This window comes from Rhinoraja longicauda, chromosome 34, assembly GCF_053455715.1.
Source record: "Rhinoraja longicauda isolate Sanriku21f chromosome 34, sRhiLon1.1, whole genome shotgun sequence".
Taxonomy (NCBI): domain Eukaryota; kingdom Metazoa; phylum Chordata; class Chondrichthyes; order Rajiformes; family Arhynchobatidae; genus Rhinoraja; species Rhinoraja longicauda.
Genome location: NC_135986.1, coordinates 17,100,643 through 17,121,069, shown reverse-complemented (window position 1 = coordinate 17,121,069; position 20,427 = coordinate 17,100,643). Strand labels below are relative to the sequence as shown.

The following is a 20,427-nucleotide window of genomic DNA, read 5'->3' as shown; positions in this document are numbered from 1 at the left end:
CAGGTATACAGTGTCCAGACATGCAGTGTCTGGGCCTACAGTGTCCGGGCCTACAGTGTCCAGGCCTACAGTGTCCGGGCTTACAGTGTCCGGGCCTACAGCGCCGTCTGGGCCTACAGTGTCCGGGCCTACAGTGTCCGGGCCTACAGTGTCCGCGCCTACAGTGTCCGGGCCTACAGTGTCCGGGCCTACAGTGTCCGGGTCTACAGTGTCCGGGCCTACAGTGTCCGGGCCTACAGTGTCCGGGCCTACAGTGTCCGGGCCTACAGTGTCCGGCACTACAGAGTCCGGGCCTACAGTGTCCAGGTATACAGTGTCCGGGCCTATAGCGCCGTCTGGGCCTAATACGGGACAAGGGCGGTTCTGTACGGGACAAAGCAATTTAGCCCAAAATACGGGATGTCCCGGCTAATACGGGACAGTTGGCAACCCTAATGTACCTGTCCGTGGGCCGTTGTGCCGAAAGGCCTGTTTCCAAGCTGTACGACTTCATGATTCACCCAGTATTGTTCGAATCTGGAGGAAGCTTTGCAGCAGCTTTGCAAAGCTCAGGTTACTGCATATATTTCATCGTGTCAGCTCAACAAAGATCAACTGGCTTTGAAAGGAATATAATGCAGGTTCTCCAGGACACTAATGCAGTTCCCTGGCTCATGGTAGGAGAAAACATCAAGTCATTGAGGATCATATTCTCTGCTGTGCAGAAGACTGAGGGGGATTTTGAGAATATGAAAGTAATCGATGGGAGAAATTTCTCCTGTCGTTAAGCAATCTGGGATAAGAGGACCAAGCAAAATCACAGCCAGGCCTCTTAGCAGTGAAAAATACAGGATCACATGGCAGTCGGCAGCAAAGTCGTGAAGAAAGCAGAAGCCAAACGATAATGTTATAAATGTGTAGGAAGGAACTGCAGATAGACAATAGATAATAGGTGCAGGAGGAGGCCATTCAGCCCTTCGAGCCAGCACCGCCATTCAATGTGATCATGGCTGATCATTCTCAATCAGTACCCCGTTCCTGCCTTCTCCCCATACCCCCTGACTCCGCTATCCTTAAGAGCTCTATCTAGCTCTCTCTTGAATGCACTCAGAGAATTGGCCTCCACTGCCTTCTGAGGCAGAGAATTCCACAGATTCACAACTCTCTGACTGAAAACGTTTTTCCTCATCTCCGTTCTAAATGGCCTACCCCTTATTCTTAAACTGTGGCCCCTGGTTCTGGACTCCCCCAACATTGGGACCACGTTTCCTGCCTCTAACGTGTCCAACCCCTTAATAATCTTTTACGGTTTGCAATGAAGATAGACATAAAGTGCTGGAGTAACTCACCGAAAGTCACTCCAGTATTTTGTGTCTTCCTTCTGACACAAATTGGGAGGCACGGTGACACGGCGAAGTCACTGCCTCGCAGCGCCAGAGACCCGGGTTCCATCCTGACCGTGAACGCTGTCTGTACAGACTTTGCACGTTCTCCCCGTGACCGTGTGGGTTTTCTCCGGGTGCTCCGGTTTCCTCCCACACTCCAAAGACTTGCAGGTTTGTAGGTAAATTAACTCAAGTGAGCAGGATAAAACTCGTGTACGGGGGTGATTGTTGGTCGGCGTGGGCTCGGTGGGCCAGAGGGCCTGCTTAGAGTCATAGATTGATACAGCTAGGAAACAGGCCTTTCGGCCTAACTTGCCCACATGTCCCAGTTACACCACTCCCACCTGCCCATGTCTGGTACATATCCCTCCAAACCTGTCCTATCCATGTATCTGTCTAACTGCTTCTTAAATGTTGGGATGGTCCCTGCCTCACGTACTTCCTCTGGCAGCTCGTTCCATACACCCACCACCCTCTGTGTGAAAGAGTTACCTCCTAGATTCCTATTAAATCTTTTCCCCTTCACCTTGAACATATGCTCTCTGGCCCTACTCTGGGCAAGAGACTCTTGTGCGTCTACCCGATCTATTCCTCTCATGAATTTGTACACCTCTATAAGATCACCCCTCATCCTCCTGCGCTCCAAGGAATAGAGACCCAGCCTGCTCAACCTCTCCCTGTAGCTCAGGCCCTCTAGTCCCGGCAACATCCTCGTAAATCTTCACTGTGCCCTTTCCAGCTTGACAACATCTTTCCTTTCTAGGCAGTATCTCTGAACTAAACTAAATTAAACTAAAAATGAACTGCAGATACTGGTTTATACCTGACCCACCCGTGCCTCCATTTTCTTGACCAGTGTCAACATCTCTTGTCATCCAGGGTTCACTACTCCCACCAGACTTGCCCTTCATTCAAACAAGAACATGCTGGCCCTGAACGCTCGCTATCTCATGTTTAAAAGCCTCCCACTTACCAGACATCCCGTTACCTGCAGCTACCTTCCCCGACCAGCTTTTGAAAGTTCCTGCCTAAACACCATCACATTTGGCCCCAAAGTGCTGGAGTAACTCAGCGGGTCAGGCAGCGTCTCTGGTGAACATGGATAGACGAACATTTCGGGTCTAGACCCTTTCCTCAGACTTCACAACCCGAGACGCCATCATGTTCTCGAGAGATGTTGACTGACCCGCTGAGTTACTCCAGCACTCTGTCTCCTTTCGTGTCTTAACTTGCATCTGCAGTTCTTTGTGTAGGAAGGAACTGCAAATTCTGGTTCACACCGAAGATAGACGCAAATGGCTGGGGTAACTCAGCGGGTCAGGCAGCACCTCAGAAGAAAATGGATAGGTGACGTTTCGGGTCAGGACCCTTATGGTCTTAAGGTGTGTTCAGGGGAGGCCTATGAAGCAGTTTGTAGATGGACCAACGAGGGGAAAAGGGTCTGAAGAAGGGTCCCGACCCGAATCGTCACCTATCCATGTTCAGGGATGCTGCCTGACCCGCTGAGTTACTCCAGCATTCTGTGTCTATGTTCAGAATCCAACTAAGTCTGTTCATAGTTTTGAGTTTGCGTCTTAAGGTCAAAGGGTCACACTGCATGGAAACAGGCCCATTGGCCCATCTTGTCCAGGTTGACCAAGATGTCCCATCTATACTAGTCCTACTTGGCCCACATCCCTCTAAACCTTTCCTATTCATGTAGCTGTCCAAATGTATTTTAAATGCTGCTATTGTATCCACCTCAACTACATTCTCTGGCAGCTTGTTCTACATACCCACCACCCTCTGAGTGAAATAAGGTGTCCCCCAGATTCTCACCATAAATGTATGCTGTCTGGAGGGTTGTCAACTGTCCCGTATTAGCCTGGACATCTTGTATTTTGGGCTAAATTGGTTTGTCCCACCACTCTTGTCCCATATTAGGCCCGGGGGGCGCTGTAGGTCCGGACGTTGTAGGCCCGCATACTGTAGGCCTGGACGCTGTAGGTCTGGACAGTGTAGGTCTAGACGCTGTAGGCCCGGACGCTGTAGGTCTGGACAGTGTAGGTCTGGACGCTGTAGGCCCGGACGCTGTAGGTCTGGACAGTGTAGGCCCGGACGCTGTAGGCCCGGACGCTGTAGGCCCGGACGCTGTAGGTCTGGACAGTGTAGGTCTGGACGCTGTAGGCCCGGACGCTGTAAGTCCGGACGCTGTAGGCCCGGACGCTGTAGGTCCAGACAGTATAGGTCCGGACAGTGTAGGTCCAGGGGTCTGGAGGCCCGGGCGCCGCCTAACGGAGGTTGCGTAGCAACCTGCCTCCTGACCCGGTCGGCCTCCATTGGTGGAGCGGGAGCACGTGGCCGCGGGCTGGGTGAGGTCACGTGGGGCGCGGGGCAGTGACGTCACCTTGTCCCTTATTTGGGAGTGAGATAGTTGGCAACCCGAGCTGTTTGATTCCCCTTGCCCTGGGTAAAAGTCGTGTGTTCACCCTATCTGTATCCCCTCATGATTTTACACAGCTCTGTAAGATCGCCCCTCAGCTTCCTGCACTCCCAGCCTGCTCAACCTCTCCCTATAGCTCAGGCCCTCGAGTCCTCGGCTACCAACATTGTACATTTCCTCTGCACTTTTGCAGCTCAATCTCAACTCTCACACAGCAAGGGAGAAATGCACATGGGTTAGCGTGTGATGAGCGTTTGTCGGCACTGGGCCTGCACTCGCTGGGGCTTAGAAGGTCGAGGGGGGACCTCATTGAAACGTACGGAATAATGAAAGGCCTGGATAGAGTGGATGTGGAGAGGATGTTTCCACTAGTGGGAGAGTCTAGGACCAGAGGGCACAGCCTCAGAATTAAAGGGCGCTCTTTTAGAAAGGTGAGGAGGAACTTCTTTAGGCAGAGGGTGGTGAATCTGTGGAACACATTGCCACAGAGGGCTGTGGGGGCCAAGTCAGTGGATATTTTTAAGGCAGAGATAGACAAATTCTTGATTAGAACGTGTGTCAAGGGATACGGGGAGAAGGCGGGAGAATGGGATTAGGAGGCAGAGATCAGCCGTGATTGAATGGCGGGGTGGACTCGATGGGCCGGATGTCCTAATTCTACTGCTATAACTTGTGAACTTGTGAGATTGGAAAATACTTGCCAGCCAGGATGTTATTGGCCTGTTAGCTGAAATTAAGACGTGTTCTCTGAGTCACAGGACAAAGCACTTAGGGATTGGCTCAAACACAGCGCTTTGGGCTGTGGTGAGACAGAGACAGCATTGTTTATCCCACAGCCACAGAGACAGAGTCATTAAGTGATACAGTGTGGAAACAGGCCCTTCGGCCCAACTTGCCCACACCGACCAACATGTCCCATCTACACTAGTCCCAGCCGCCTGCATTTGGCCCATATCCTGCTAAATCTGTCAACAGACAATAGACAACAGACAATAGGTGCAGGAGCAGGCCATGCGGGCCAGCATCGCCATTCACCGTGATCATGGCTGATCATCCACAATCAGTACCCCGTTCCTGCCTTCTCCCCATATCCCTTGACTCCGCTATCATTAAGAGCTCGATCTAACTCTCTCTTGAAAGCACCCAGGGAATTGGCCTCCACTGCCTTCTGAGGCAGAGAATTCCACAGCTTCACAACTCTTTGACTGAAAATGTTTTTCCTCACCTCCGTTCTAAACGGCCTACCCCTTGTTCTTAAACTGTGGCCCCTGGTTCAGGACTCCCCCAACATCGGGAACATGTTTCCTGCCTCTAGCGTGTCCAATCCCTTAATAATCTATGAGAGGAATAGATGCACAGTCTTTTACCCAGAGTAGGGAAATCGAGGACCAGAGGACATGGGACAAACCAATTTAGCCCAAAATACGGGATGTTCCGGCTAATACGGGACAGTTGACAACCCTAACTCCAACAAATACACGCCTTAGTGAAAGGCCTGAAAAGAGTGGATGTGGAGAGGATGTATCCACTGCTGGGAGAGTGAGTCTAGGACCAGAGGCCACAGCCTCAGAATAAAATGACGTACCGTGAGAAAGGAGATGAGGAGGAATTTCTTTAGTTGGTGGTGAATCTGTGGAATTCATTGACAGAAGGCTGTGGAGTGAAAGTCAGTGGATGTTTTTAAGGCAGAGATTGACAGATTCGTGATTAGTTCGGGTGTCAGGCGTTATGCGACGCGGCAGAGAATGGGGTTGGGAGGGAGAGACAGATCAGCCAAGATTGAATGGCGGAGTAGACTTGATGGGCCGAATGGCCTAATTCTGGTCCTATCCCCGATGATGATCTGGTGAAAACCAGGCTGCAGCAGAATGGACGAGTTAGAATGTGTTCCCCACAAACAAAGTTATTCAGAGCAGGAGCCAATTTCAATCAATCAGCAGCTTTGTATTAATTTGCTCGGATTATCCAGTAAATCCAGTCTGCTGACTCGTGTTGTTGAATGGGAGGGCTCGGTGGCACAGAGTTAATGAGACCACACTGCCATCCAGCCTCTTACTGCCGTTATACATGCGAGGAACGTCAATGACCACTGTGGCCAGTGTTATCACTTCCACCACCCCTCCCTGACAACCGTGTGAAAGCAAACAAGATTGTTTGCGACTTTATGAGCCCATGCTGGATTTTGGAACGCAAAACGAGATCTGGGTGTCCTAGTGCATCATTCACTGAAAGGAAGCATGCAGGTACAGCAGGCAGTGAAGAAAGCCAATGGAATGTTGGCCTTCATAACGAGGGGAGTTGAGTATAGGAGCAAAGAGGTCCTTCTGCAGTTGTACAGGGCCCTAGTGAGACCGCACCTGGAGTACTGTGTGCAGTTTTGGTCTCCAAACTTGAGGAAGGACATTCTTGCTATTGAGGGCGTGCAGCGTAGGTTCACCAGGTTAATTCCCGGAATGGCGGGACTGTCGTACGTTGAAAGACTGGAGCGACTGGGCTTATATACACTGGAATTTAGAAGGATGAGAGGGGATCTTATTGAAACGTATAAGATCATTAAGGGATTGGACAGTCTAGAGGCAGGAAACATGTTCCCGATGTTGGGGGAGTCCCGAACCAGGGGCCAAAGTTTAAGAATAAGGGCAGGCCATTAAGAACGGAGACGAGGAAAAACTTTTTCCCTCAGAGAGTTGTGAAGCTGTGGAACTCTCTGCCTCAGAAGACAGTGGAGGCCAATTCTCTGGATGCTTTCAAGAGAGAGTTAGATAGAGCTCTTAAGGATAGCGGAGTCAGGGGGTATGGGGAGAAGGCAGGAACGGGGTACTGATTGTGGATGATCAGCCATGATCACGGTGAATGGCGGTGCTGGCTCGAAGGGCCGAATGGCCTCCTCCTGCACCTATTGTCTGTTGTCTATTGTCTAAAACCCGAGCGATGCCAAGAATGACTGGTCCCGCCACGGTGGCACAGCTGGTAGAGCCGCTACCTCCTTTAGACATGGGTAAGGGGAAGGTGGAGAGGATGTTTCCACTAGTGGGAGAGTCTCGGACCAGAGGCCACAGCCTCAGAATTAAAGGACGTACCTTCAGCAAGTAGATGAGGAGGAATTTCTTTAGTCAGAGGGTGGTGAATCTGTGGAATTCATTGACACAGACGGCTGTGGAGGCCAAGTCAGTGGACATATTTAAGGGCAGAGATAGATAGATTCTTAATTAGTACGGGTGTCAGGGGTTATGGGGAGAATGGGGTTTGGAGGGAGAGATAGATCAGCCATGATTGAATGGCGTAGACCTGATGGGCCGAATGGCCTTATTCTGCTCCTATCACTTACGACCTTAAGACCGTCCACAGCACAGACACAGGATGAATGGGGAATAACATCAATATGTCGCCCTAAGTCGCAGCAAGGGAGAATTTAATTGTTCCCTTCTCAGTCCCTACGACAACTAAACACTCCCGGCTCTTAGACTCTTGACTGATACAAGTTCGGCCCTTCAGCCTGATGGGATGCACAGAGTGGGAATGTAAACAAGCTCCTTGCAGCAAGTGAATTAAGTTGGCAACAATGTCAAGAGGTGATGTTTAAGCCGTTCCAGAAGATGAGCCATGAACCTTGAAGCTATTGTGTTCAGTTCTGGGCGCCGCGTTATAGGAAAGATGTTGTCAAGCTGGATGTTGCCAAGCAGAGAAGATTTACGAGGATGTTGCCAGGACTAGACGGCCTGAGCTACAGGGAGAGGTTGAGCAGGCTGGGACTCTATTCCTTGGAGCACAGGAGGATGAGGGGTGATCTTATAGAATCGTGAGAGGAATAGATCGGGTAGACGCACACGACTCACTAGAGCCAAATGGCCTAATTCTGCTCCGATCACATGAATTTATGAATTTGTGAAACTTTGCCCTCTCACCTCAAAGCTTATACACTCTGGTTGTTGATTTGCCGCCTGGGAACAAGATTCTTACTACTTCAGATATGGATTGAGCAAGATTCAAAATGGCTGCCTCACTAACCCTACATCCATTGACTTCTTCAACATCACAAAACTGGGTGGCAGTGGTCAAAAAGGCTTTTGGCACTGTGGCCTTCATCAGTCAGAGTATTGAGTATAGAAGTTGGGAGGTCATGTTGCAGTTGTACAAGACGTTGGTGAGACCGCATTTAAAGTATAGTGTTCAGTTCTGGCCACCGTGTTATAGGAAAGATGTTGTCAAGCTTGAAAGGGTTCAGGAAAGATTTACGAGGATGTTGCCAGGACTAGAGGGTGTGAGCTGTAGGGAGAGGTTGAGCAGGCTGGGTCTTTATTCCATGGAGCGAAGGAGGATGAGGGGAGATCTTATAGAGGTGTATAAGATCATGAGAGGAATAGATGCACAGAGTCTTTTACCCAGAGTAGGGGAATCGAGGACCAGAGGACATAGATTCAAGGTGAAGGGGAAAAGATTTAATCGGAATCCGAGGGATAACTTATTCGCACAGAGGGTGGTGGGTGTATGGAACGAGCTGCCAGAGGAGGTAGTTGAGGCTGGGACTATCACATCGCTTAAGAAACAGTTGGACAGGTGCATGGATAGGACAAGTTTGGAGGGATATTGTCCAAGCGCAGGCAAGTGGGACTAGTGTAGCTGGGACATTGTTGGCCGGTGTGGATGAGTTGGGCTGAAGGGCCTGCTTCCACACTATCAATCTATGATTCAATGACACTATCCAAAACTCTGTGAATCTTTGTCTTGTGTATACTCAACAATCACAGTGGCGCAGCGGGTCGAGCTGTTGCCTCACAGCGCCAGAGACCCGGGTTCCATCCTGATCCCGGCTGCTATCTGTGTCTATGTGGAGTTTGCACCTTCTCCCTGCGACCTGGTGGGTTCCCTCCGAGTGCTCCGGTTTCCTCGCACATCCCAAGGACGTGCGGGTCTGTCGGTTAATAGGCCCACGGTGAATTATCCTCAGAGTGTGGGGACTCGATGTGAAAATGGGACAACAAAGAACTAGAGGAGGTAGTTGATGCTGGGACTATCCCATCGCTTAAGAAACAGTTGGACAGGTACAGGGATAGGACAGGTTTGGAGGGATATGGACCAAGCGCAGGCAAGTGGGACTAGTGTAGCTGGGACATTGGTGGTGAACGGGTGGGTGCTCGACAGTCTGGGTGAACCTGGTGGGCCGAAGGGCCTGTTTCCATGCTGTATCACTAAAAATAAACAGAATAAACTAAAAATAAACTACATAAACTAAATAAAATTATAGTAAAAAAAAAAAAAAAGAAGTAAATTATAAACCAAACACCTTCCTGAAACATGGAGGTGAAACAAGGTAGTTGGTCTGAAGAAGGGTCCGACCCAAAACGTCGCCTATCCATGTTCTCCACAGATGCTGCCTGACCCGCTGAGTTACTCCAGCACTCTGTGAAACGTCACCTATCCATGTTCTCCACAGATGCTGCCTGACCCGCTGAGTTACTCCAGCACTCTGTGAAATGTCACCTATCCATGTTCTCCACAGATGCTGCCTGACCCGCTGAGTTACTCCAGCACTCTGTGAAACGTCGCCTATCCATGTTCTCCACAGATGCTGCCTGACCCACTGAGTTACTCCAGCATTTTGTGTCTCCCTCCATGACACTGCCTGACTCTATCCACTCACAACTCGGACTGTTGGCACACATCACGTGATTGTCACCCATATTTGCTTCACCCGATACCTTTTGGGCAAACTTCTAATTTGTCCAAGCCAAAGGCCAATGGCTCTCTTAGTTTATTTTCAGACTTTAGACTTTGACAGGCCGTTCGGCCCACCGAACCAAAGTGCAATTAAGCTTTATTCTTAATTGTTAACTGTATGTTTGTGTTGTCATTTGTGAGCGGAGCACCAAGGCACATTCCTTGTGTGTGCACATACTTGGCCAATAAACCCATTCATTCATTCATTCATTCATTCATTCATTCATTCATTCATTAACCGACAAACCTGTGCTTCTTTGGAGAATGGGAGGTAACCGGAGCATCACAAGGAGAACGCTGTCACAAGGAGAACGTACAAACTCTGTACAGACAGCACCCATAGTTGGGATCGAACCCAGGCCTCTGGCGCTGCAAGGCAGCAACTCTATCACTGTACCACTGTGACCCTGTGCCCTAACTAGTACCAAAGCCTGCTCAAACAATAACCCCTCTAATTACTGCACCACAGAGGAGCTATCGTATGATCTTATCTCTGGTGGATAAACCAGGATCTGCAAATGCTGCTTAACAAATGTGTTGAATTGTCCCTCGTGTAGGATAGTGCTCGTGTACGATGCGATCGCTGGTCGGCGCAGACTCGATGGGCCGAAGGGCCTGTTTCTAAGTCTAAACGGGTGACTGATGTTTACACCGAAGATGGACACAAAATGCCGGAGTAACTCAGCAGGGCAGGCAGCATCTCTGGAGAGAAGGAACGGGTGACGTTTCGGGTCGAGACCTTTCTTCAGACTGAGCGTCAAACGAGAGGGAGATAGGATTTAGAGACAAGGATTTTTTAGGACGGAACTGCAGATGCTGGTTTAAACCGAAGATAGACACAAAATGCTGGAATAACAGTGGGACGGGCAGTATCTCTGGAGAGAAGGAATAGGTGACGTTTCGGGTCGAAACCCTTCTTCAGACTGAGAGTCGAGGGAGAGGGAAACACAGAGATAGGGATTTTGTAGGAAGGAACTGCAGATGCTGGTTTAAACTGAAGATAGACACAAAATGCTGGAGTAGCTCATTGGGACAGGCAGCATCTCTGGAGAGAAGGAATGGGTGACGTTTCGGGTCGAGACCCGTCTGAAGAAGGGTTAATTGGCTGTTGTAAATTGCACTTTGAGGGGCAATGCCCAACATAGTGTGTAGTTCAAATAAGAACATCTAAAACATTGCTGGAAAGCAGATTCCAACCAACTGATGGTTGGATAGTCCTTGTGTAGGAAGGAACTGCAGATGCTAGTTTAAATTGAAGATGGACACAAAATGCTAGAGTAACTCAGCGGGACAGGCAGCATTTGTCCTGCTGAGTTACTCCAGCATTTTGTTGTCTATGGGGGATAGTTGTCTCGGTTCTTATCTGCTGTAATCTTGAGATCACAGCAGCTCTTTGTTAACTGTGCTTAGGAGGCAAGTCTACTAAAGGTTGACAAATGATCTCCTTTAACAAATTCTCCCTGTGGGGACATTGACATTTGTGGTATCTATTTGTTGGATATATGGGAGAGAGATTTTCGAAACAATGAGAAAATAAGGTTAAAGGACTTTATTTGGGAAGGAGACGAGGAGAAATTTCTTTAGTCAGAGGGTGGTGAATCTGTGGAATTCTTTGCCACAGACAGCTGTGGAGGCCAAGTCAGTGGATATTTTTCAGGCAGAGATGGATAGATTCTTGATTAGTGCGGGTGTCAGGGGTTATGGGGAGAAGGCAGGAGAATGGGGTTAGGAGAGAGAGATAGATCAGCCATAATTGAACGGCGGAGTAGACACTTGATGGGCCGAATGGCCTAATTCTACTGCTGTTCCTTTGACTGCATGACCTTATGACCAAAAGTTAATTCTTGGGAAAGACAAAGATGGAAGGTGACAGAGACATTGATTAATGGTTTATTTCAACCCCACAAGTCACCATTGTCTCAACTCAGTCTGAAGAAGGGTCTCGACCTGAAACGTCACCCATTCCCTCTCTCCTGAGATGCTGCCTGACCTGCTGAGTTACTCCAGCATTTTGTGAAATAAATACCTTCGATTTGTACCAGCATCTGCAGTTACTTTCTTACACCATTGTGTCATGTGCATATAAAAATGCTATCGTTATTTTGTATTGTTGAAGCAGTTTGGGTCTCCTCAGACCGTTTTCCAATGTGCATTGATAAGGTCTTTAATAATTCGATCGACTCATCACTGATCTACGAGTTGTTTCATTTGGTGTCTGTGCCTATCTGAGTAACGTCAGCTATTGGGTAGGGGTATCGCACAACATAGCACACAATTCCCTCCTACAGAGGGTTGGCGTTGGATTAGTGAAGGATGGGGCAGGCGTGATGGTCCCAAGGGACTGTTTGAACACTCTATCTCTGTAGGTCTCTGGCAGAAGATATTCAGCCTAAATGTAGCTCAGGCTCAAATATTGGCAGCAGCAGAGTTGCTGCCTCACACAGTTCCAGAGACCCGGGTTCGATCGTGACAATGGATGCTGTCTGTATGGAGTTTGTGCGTTCTCCCTGTGACCGCGTGGGTTTTCTCCGGGTGCTCCGGTTTCCTCCCGTACTCCAAAGACGCATGGGTTTGTTGGTTAAGTGGCTTCGGTAAAACATTTCAAAATTGTCCCGAGTGTGTGTAGGATAGTGCTAGTGTACCGGGAACGCTGGGCGGAGCGCACTCGGTGAAGAGCCTGTTTACGCGCCATCGTCTGTAAAGTCTAATGACACCAAGCAGAGAACTGCTGAATAAAGTAGTTGCAGGTGCCTCAAGGTTAAAAAGATGCGTCAAGTTGCTGAACACCCTACACACCTGTAGAGATGGGTGGCACGGTGGCGCAGCGGTAGAGTTGCCGCCTTACAGCGAATGCAGCGCTGGAGACCCGGGTTCCATCCCGACTACGGGCGCCGTCTGTACGGAGTTTGTACGTTCTCCCCGTGACCTGCGTGGGTTTTCTCCGAGACCTTCGGTTTCCTCCCACACTCCAAAGACGCGCAGGTTTGTAGGTTAATTGGCTTGGTATAAATGTAAAAATTGTCCCTAGTGTGTGTAGGATGGTGTTAATGTGCCGGGATCGTTGGTCGGTGGGCTGAAGGGGCCTGTTTCCGCGCTGTATCTCTAAACTAAACTAAACTAAAGATACACTGTGGAAAGTATCGCGAGTGGTTGCATCGCGGCCTTGCTCGGGAATTGCAACACACAGAAACGCACCAGACTGTAGAGAGTGATGGACTCAGCCCGGTCCATCATGGGCACTGCCCACCCCATGGTCAAAAACATCGGCATCGGGCGCTGCCTCGAGAAGGCGGCATCTACCATCCAGGATCCCCACCGTACAGGACGTGCCCTCTTCTCACTGCCACCGTCGGGCAGGAGGTACAGAGGCCACACCACCTCTCCCCACGTTCTCCCGAGTTACTCCAGCAATTTAAGATCAAGTTATTGCTCGGGAACAGCTATTTTCCTCCAACCATCAGGTTTGTGAACCAACCTGCACAGGTGTAATCCTACCCCAGCAACTGGACTCCACAGACCACTAGGGTGGCACGCTGGCACACTGGTAGAGCCATTGCCTCACTGCGCCAGAAACCCAGGATTCATCCATCATACAACACTGAAGAGGGTCTCGACCCGAAACGTCACATTCAGGAGAGAACTAGATAGAGCTCTTAAGGATAGCGGAGTCAGGGGGTATGGGGAGAAGGCAGGAACGGGGTACTGATTGAGAATGATCAGCCATGATCACATTGACTCAAAGGGCCGAATGGCCTACTCCTGCACCTATTGTTTATTGTCTATTGTCACCTATTCCCTCTCTCCCGAGATGCTGCCTGACCCGCTGAGTCACTCCAGCATTTTGTGCCTACCATATACAACATGGAAACAGGCCCTTCGGCCCAACTTGCCCACACCGACCAACATGTCTCATCTACAGTAGTCCCACCTGCCCGTGTTTGGCCCATCTATCTCTAAACCTTTCCTGCCCATGTACCTGTCCAAATGTCTGTTAAATGTTGCTGCAGAACCTATCTCAATGACCTTCTCTGGCCACTCATTCCATACACCCACCACCCTCTGATTGAAAAGGCGGCCCCCAGGATCCTATTAAATCTTTCCCCTCTCACCTTAAACCTATGTCCTCCAGTTCTTGATACCCCTACTCTACGCAAAAGACTCTGTGCGTTTATCCGATCTATTTCCCGCAGGATTTTATACACTGGGGTGGCAAGGTGGCGCAGCGGTAGAGCTAATGCCTTACAGCGCCAGAGACCCGGTTCGATCCCGACTACGGGCGCTATCTGTACGGAGTTTGATTTAGAATTAGAGATAGATTTAGAGATACAGCGCGGAAACAGGCCCTTCGGCCCACCGGGTCCGCGCCGCCCAGCGATCCCTGTACATTAACACTATCCTACACACACTAGGCACAATTTTTACATTTACCCAGTCAATTAACCTACATACCTGTACGTCTTTGGAGTGTGGGAGGAAACCGAAGATCTCGGAGAAAACCCACGCAGGTGACGGGGAGAACGTACAAACTCCGTACAGACGGCGCTCGTAGTCGGGATCGAACCTGAGTCTCCGGCGCTGCATTCGCTGTAAGGCAGCAACTCTACCGCCGCGCCACCGTGCCGCCTATCGAGTTTGTACGTTCTCCCCGTGACATGCGTGGGTTTACTCCGAGATCTCCCACACTCCAAAGACTTGCAGGTTTGCAGGTTCATTGGCTGGGTATGAATGTAAAATTGTCCCTAATGTGTGCAGGATGGTGTTAGTGTGCGGGGATCGCTGGTCGGTGCAGACCCGGTGGGCCGAAGGGCCTGTTTCCACGCTGTATGTCTGAAGTCTAAAGAGTCATTCAGCATGAAATCAGGTCCTTCGGCCTAACTTGGACATGCTGACCAAGATGCCCCATGAGCCCATATTTGGTCCATAACCCTCTAAACATTTCCTATCCATGTACCTGTGCAAATGTCTTTTAAACGTTGCAATAGACCCTGCCTCAATTACCTCCTCTGGCAGCTTGTTCCATGCACCAACCTGCCTCTGTGTGAAAAAGCTGCCCCTCAGGTTCCTCTTACGTCCTTCCCCCCTCACCTTAAACCTATGTCCCCTGGTTTTAGGTTAGATTAGAGATAAAGCAACCCTCAACTACCTCCGTCTAAGGTAGTCACATTTCCCCTCTCACCTTAAACCCACTGTATGTCCTCTGGTTCTTGATTCCCAAACTCTGGGTAAAAGACTTTGTGCATCTACTCAAAGGTAGACACAAAATGCTGGAGTAACTCAGCGGGACAGGCAGCATCTCTGGAGAGAAGGAATGGGTGGCGTTTCAGGTCGAGATCCTTCTTCAGACCGACTCGACCCGAAATGCCACCCATTCCTTCTCTCCAGACATGCTGCTTGTCCTGCTGGGTTACTCCAGCAATTTGTGTCTATAGAAACATAGAAAATAGGTGCAGGAGGAGGCCATTCGGCCCTTCGAGCCTGTACGCACCGCCATTCATTGTGATCATGGCTGATCGTCCACAATCAATAACCCGTGCCTGCCTTCTCCCCATATCCCTTGATTTCACTAGCCCCCAGAGCTCTATCTAACTCTCTCTTAAATCCATCCAGTGATTTGGCCTCCACTGCCCTCTGTGGCAGAGAATTCCACAAATTCACAACTCTCTGGGTGGAAAAGTTCCTTCTCACCTCAGTTTTAAATGGCCTCCCCTTTATTCTAAGACTGTGTGGCCCCCCCTGGTTCTGGACTCCCCCAACATTGGGAGCATTTTTCCTGCATATAGCTTGTCCAGTCCTTTTAGAAGTTTGTACGTCTCTAGAAGATCCCCTCTCATCCTTCGAAACTCCAGTGAATCTATCTTCAATTTAAACCGGCATCTGCAGTTTTTTTGGGATTTTGTTTAGATTTAGAGATACAGCGCGGAAACAGGCCCTTCGGCCCACCGAGTCCGCGCCGCCCAGCGATCCCCGCACATTAACACTATCCTACACACACTAGGGACAACTTTTACATTTACCCAGTCAATTAACCTGCAAACCTGCACGTCTTTGGAGTGTGGGAGGAAACCGAAGATCTCGGAGAAAACCCTAAGCAGGTCACGGGGAGAACGTACAAACTCCGTACAGACGGCGCCCGTAGTCAGGATCGAACCCGGGTCTCCGGCGCTGCATTCGCTGTAAGGCAGCAACTCTACCGCTGCGCCACCGTGCCGCCCTTTCTTCCTTCCTAGTTCCTTCCTACACACTCTGCACCTAGCCGATCCATTCCTCTCGTGATCTGAGACACCTCTGTGAGATCACCCCTGATCGTCCTGCGCTTCTGGGAATAAACTCCGAGCCTGCCCGGCCTCTCCCAGAAGCTCAGGCCTGCCAGTACTGGCGACATCCTCATCCAAGCACCAGTGGAACCTTACCCGTCGGGCCAGTTTGATGGCGTCGGAGGTGAGCTGGTCTCTCAGCTGCTGGTTCAGTTGAGCCGCGGGGGCGATCTCCACCACCTTCTGGTGTCGACGCTGGATGGAGCAGTCTCTCTCATACAGGTGGATCACGTTGCCATAATGGTCACCTGAAAGAGGGAAAGCAAAGCCCCAGTCACGCAGGTACAGCGGGCAGTGGCCAAAGTATACACTGGAATTTAGAAGGATGAGAGGGGATCTTATCGAAACGTATCAGATTATTAAGGGGTTGGACACGTTAGAGGCAGGAAACATGTTCCCAATGTTGGGGGAGTCCAGAACCAGGGGCCACAGATGAAAAATAAGGGGTAGGCCATTTAGAGCGGAGATGAGGAAAAACTTTTTCAGTCAGAGAGTTGTGAATCTGTGGAATTCTCCGTCTCAGAAGGCAGTGGAGGCCAATTCTCTGAATGCATTCAAGAGAGAACTGGATAGAGCTCTTAAGGATAGCGGAGTCAGGGGGTATGGGGAGAAGGCAGGAACGGGGTACGGAATTTATATGATCAACCATGATCATATTGAATGGCGGTGCTGGCTCAAAGGGCCGAATGGCCTACTCCTGCACCTTTTTTGCTACGTTTCTGTTTCTATGACTTTTGACCAACTTCAGTCTGCAAAGCTGCTGAGGGTTGGGTTTGTTTTATAATCGTACTTACCCAGTATCTGTACTTCGATGTGACGCGGTCTCTCGATGAATCGCTCGATGAACAGTGCTCCGTTCCCAAAGGCGGACAGGGCCTCCGAATAAGCTCGTTGGAAGTTCTCCTCCAACTCCTGTAGAAAACAGCAAGCACAGACGGTTTAAAGCACGGAGCCCAGCACGGCCTTAAACAGCTTAACTCACGCCACCACCACCACACTCTCCTGGCGGCACGTTGGCGCAGCGGGTAGTGCTGCTGCCCGACAACGTCACAGACCCGGGTTCCATCCCGACTACGGGCGCTGTCTGTACAGAGTTTGTACGTTCTCGCCGTGACCTGCGTTGGTCTTCTCCGCGCGTTCCCATACTGCGAAGGTGGCACAGGTTTGTAGGTTGTTTAGCTTGGGTAAAGATGGTCAATTTTTGCTAGTGTGTGTAGGGTAGTGTTAGTGTACGGGGGTCGCTGGTCGGCACGGACCCGGTGGGCCGAAGGACCTGTTTCTGTCCTGTATCTCTAAACTAAACTAAACTGAACTAAACACAGTTGTACAGCACCAGAGACTCATGTTTAATCCTGACTACGGGTGCTGTCTGTACAGAGTTGGTCCCTGTGATCGCGTGGGTTTTCTCTGGGTGCTCTGGTTTCCTCCCGCACTTCAAAGCTGTTTGGTTTGCAGGCTGTTTGACATGTAAATTGTCCCTCGTGTAAGATGGAACTAGTGTGTGGATAATCACTGGTCAGTGCGGACCTGGTGGGCTGTAAGGCCTGTTTCCACGCTGTATCTCTGAACTAATCTAGATTTGTTTTTAGATTTAGATTCAGAGATACAGCGCGGAAACAGGCCCTTCGGCCCACCGGGTCCGCGCCGCCCAGCGATCCCCGCACATTAACACTATCCTACACACACTAGGGACAATTTTTACATTTACCCAGTCAATTAACCTACATACCTGTACGTCTTTGGAGTGTGGGAGGAAACCGAAGATCTCGGAGAAAACCCGCGCAGGTCACAGGGAGACCGTACAAACTCCGTACAGACGGCGCCCGTAGTCGGGATCGAACCTGGGTCTCCGGCGCTGCATTTGCTGTAAGGCGGCAACTCTACCGCTGCGCCACCGTGCTGCCCATAACAAATCTAATAACAAAGATGTCTAAAACAACAGAGCATGGGTTTATTGGTTTAAATTTAGGTTTATTATATTATTGTCACGTGTACCAAAATATAGTGAAAAGCCTTGCATGCTATCCAGTCAGCTCAGTGCAGTTCAGCTTTCAGTTTATTGTCACGTGTACCGAGGTACAGTGAAAAGCTTTTTTGTTGCGTGCTTGCCAGTCTGCAGAAAGACAATATATGATTATAATCTATCCAGTAATAGTATATAGATACATGATAAGGGAATAACGTTTAGTGCAAGGTAAAGCTTGTATACACTGGAATTTAGAAGGATGAGAGGAGATCTTATCGAAACGTATAAGATTATTAAAGGGTTGGACATGTTAGAGGCAGGAAACATGTTCCCAATGTTGGGGGAGTCCAGAACCAGGGGCCACAGTTTAAGAATAAGGGGTAGGCCATTTAGAACTGTGATGAGGAAAAACTTTTTCAGTCAGAGAGTTGTGAATCTGTGGAATTCTCTGCCTCAGAAGGCAGTGGAGGCCAATTCTCTGAATGCATTCAAGAGAGAGCTGGATAGAGCTCTTAAGGATAGCGGAGTCAGGTGGTATGGGGAGAAGGCAGGAACGGGGTACTGATTGAGAATGATCAGCCATGATCACATTGAATGGGGGTGCTGGCTCGAAAGGCCGAATGGCCTCCTCCTGTCTATTGTCTAAAGCCAGCAAAGACCTGTCAAGGATAGTCCGAGGGTCACCAAAGAGGTAGATAGTAGTTCAGCACTGCTCTCTGGTTGTGGTAGGACGGTTCAGTTGTCTGATAACAGCCGGGAAGAAACTGTCCCTGAATCTGGAGGTGTGCGTTTTCACACTTCTGTACCTCTTGCCCGATGGGAGAGGGGAGGAGAGGGAGTGGCCGGGGGTGAGACTGGTCCGTGATTGTGCTGCTGGCCTTGCCGAGGCAGCGTGAGGTGCAGATGGAGTCAATGGAAGGGAGGTTGGTTTGTGTGATGGTCTGGGCTGCGTCCACAACTCTCTGCAATTTCTTATGGTCTTGGATGGAGCTGTTCCCAAACCAAGCTGTGATGCAGCCTGATAAAATGCTTTCTATGGTGCATCTGCAGTAGTTGGGTAATACTAAACATAAATACAATCAAGTCAAACTCAAGTACATCATTTAATGTTTTCACCAATACTTCCAAACACAATGTAGTTTTGCCATTTCTTTGTAGAAACAAGGAACTACAGATGTGGTTTATAAAATAAGACAAAAGTTGCTGGAGTAACTCAGTAGGTTAGGCAGCATCTCTGAAGAACATGAATAGGTCCTGACCCGAAACATCATCTTGTCTATATTCTCCAGAGATGCTGCCTGGCCCACGGAGTTACTCCAGCACTCTGTGTCTTCCTCAGCCATTTCTTTATTCGGCTTTTTGACATTTCCTTCATAAGTTCCTAAGTTACAGGAACAGAATTAGGCCATTCAGCCCATCAAGTCTACTCCGCCATTCAACCATGGCTGATCTATCTTTCCCTCCCAACCCCATTAGCGTGCAGGTACAGCAGGCAGTGAAGAAAGCTAATGGCATGTTGGCCTTCACAACGAGAGGATTTGAGTACAGGAGTAAAGAGGTCCTTCCGCAGTTGTACAGGGCCCTGGTGAGACCGCATCTGGAGTACTGTGTGTAGTTTTGGTCTCCTAATTTGAGGAAGGACATCCTTGCTTTTGAAGCAGTGTATCATAGGTTCACCAGGTTAATCCCCGGGATGGCGGGACTGACATATGAGGAAAGATTGGAAAGACTGGGCTTGTATTCACTGGACTTTAGAAGGATGAGAGGCCATCTTATAGGGACGTATAAAATTATAGAAGGACTGGACAAGCTAGACGCAGGAAAAATGTTCCCAATGTTGGTGGAGTCCAGAACCAGGGGCCACAGTCGAAGAATAAAGGGGAGGCCATTTAAAGCTGAGGTGAGAAGAAACGTTTTCACCCAGAGAGTTGTGAATTTGTGGAATTCTCTGCCACAGAAGGCATTGGAGGCCAATTGACTGGATGTTTTCAAGAGAGAATTAGATTTGGCTCTTGGGGCTAAAGGAATCAAGGGATGTGGGGAGAAAGCAGGAACGGGGTACTGATTGTGGATGATCAGCCGTGATCATATTGAATGGCGGGTATTTATTCACAAAATGCTGGAGTAACTCAGCGGGTCAGGCAGCATCTCAGGAGAGAAGGAATGGGCGACGTTTCGGGTCGAGACCCTTCTTCAGACTGGCTCGGTGGGCCGAATGGCCTCCTCCTGCCCCTATTTTTCTACGTTACTATGTTTCCATGTTTCCATGCTGTGAGACTGACCGGGTGACCTCTTTACAAGTGGCCACACCTCATAGCGCCTCACCTCATAGCCGTGGACCACTCTCATTCCTCGGCCTCCACCTCCGTAGGCAGCTTTAAAGATGATGGGGTAGCCGTAAGCGTCGGCAAACTCGCGGGCATCAGTCAGAGATGTTACCGGTGCGGAGGACCCTGGCACCACGGGGACGCCTGGAGAGGGAAAGGCACAGTGAGTCGGACAAAACGTGTCGGAAGGAACTGCAGATGCCAGTTTACACCGAAGGTAGACACCAAATGCTGGAGTAACAATGAACGCTAAATTGCTCCCTTTTGTTCGCCTTCCATCACAGTGAGGAATGTGGAGGAGTCACTGTGGGGGATG

The 20,427-nt window shown here is 49.7% G+C and overlaps 1 protein-coding gene across 1 annotated transcript in view; it reads right to left on the bottom strand.

The window, feature by feature from the left end:
- Positions 1-20,427, bottom strand: part of LOC144609613 (pyruvate carboxylase, mitochondrial-like) — a 328,348-nt gene that overhangs the window by 196,807 nt on the left and 111,114 nt on the right. The window contains exons 5-7 of the mRNA XM_078428112.1: positions 20,110-20,255; positions 16,613-16,730; positions 15,915-16,066 (exon numbers count right to left, since the gene is read on the bottom strand). Coding sequence (XP_078284238.1) covers positions 15,915-16,066; positions 16,613-16,730; positions 20,110-20,255 — 416 coding nt within the window. The remainder of the gene's footprint in view (positions 1-15,914; positions 16,067-16,612; positions 16,731-20,109; positions 20,256-20,427) is intronic.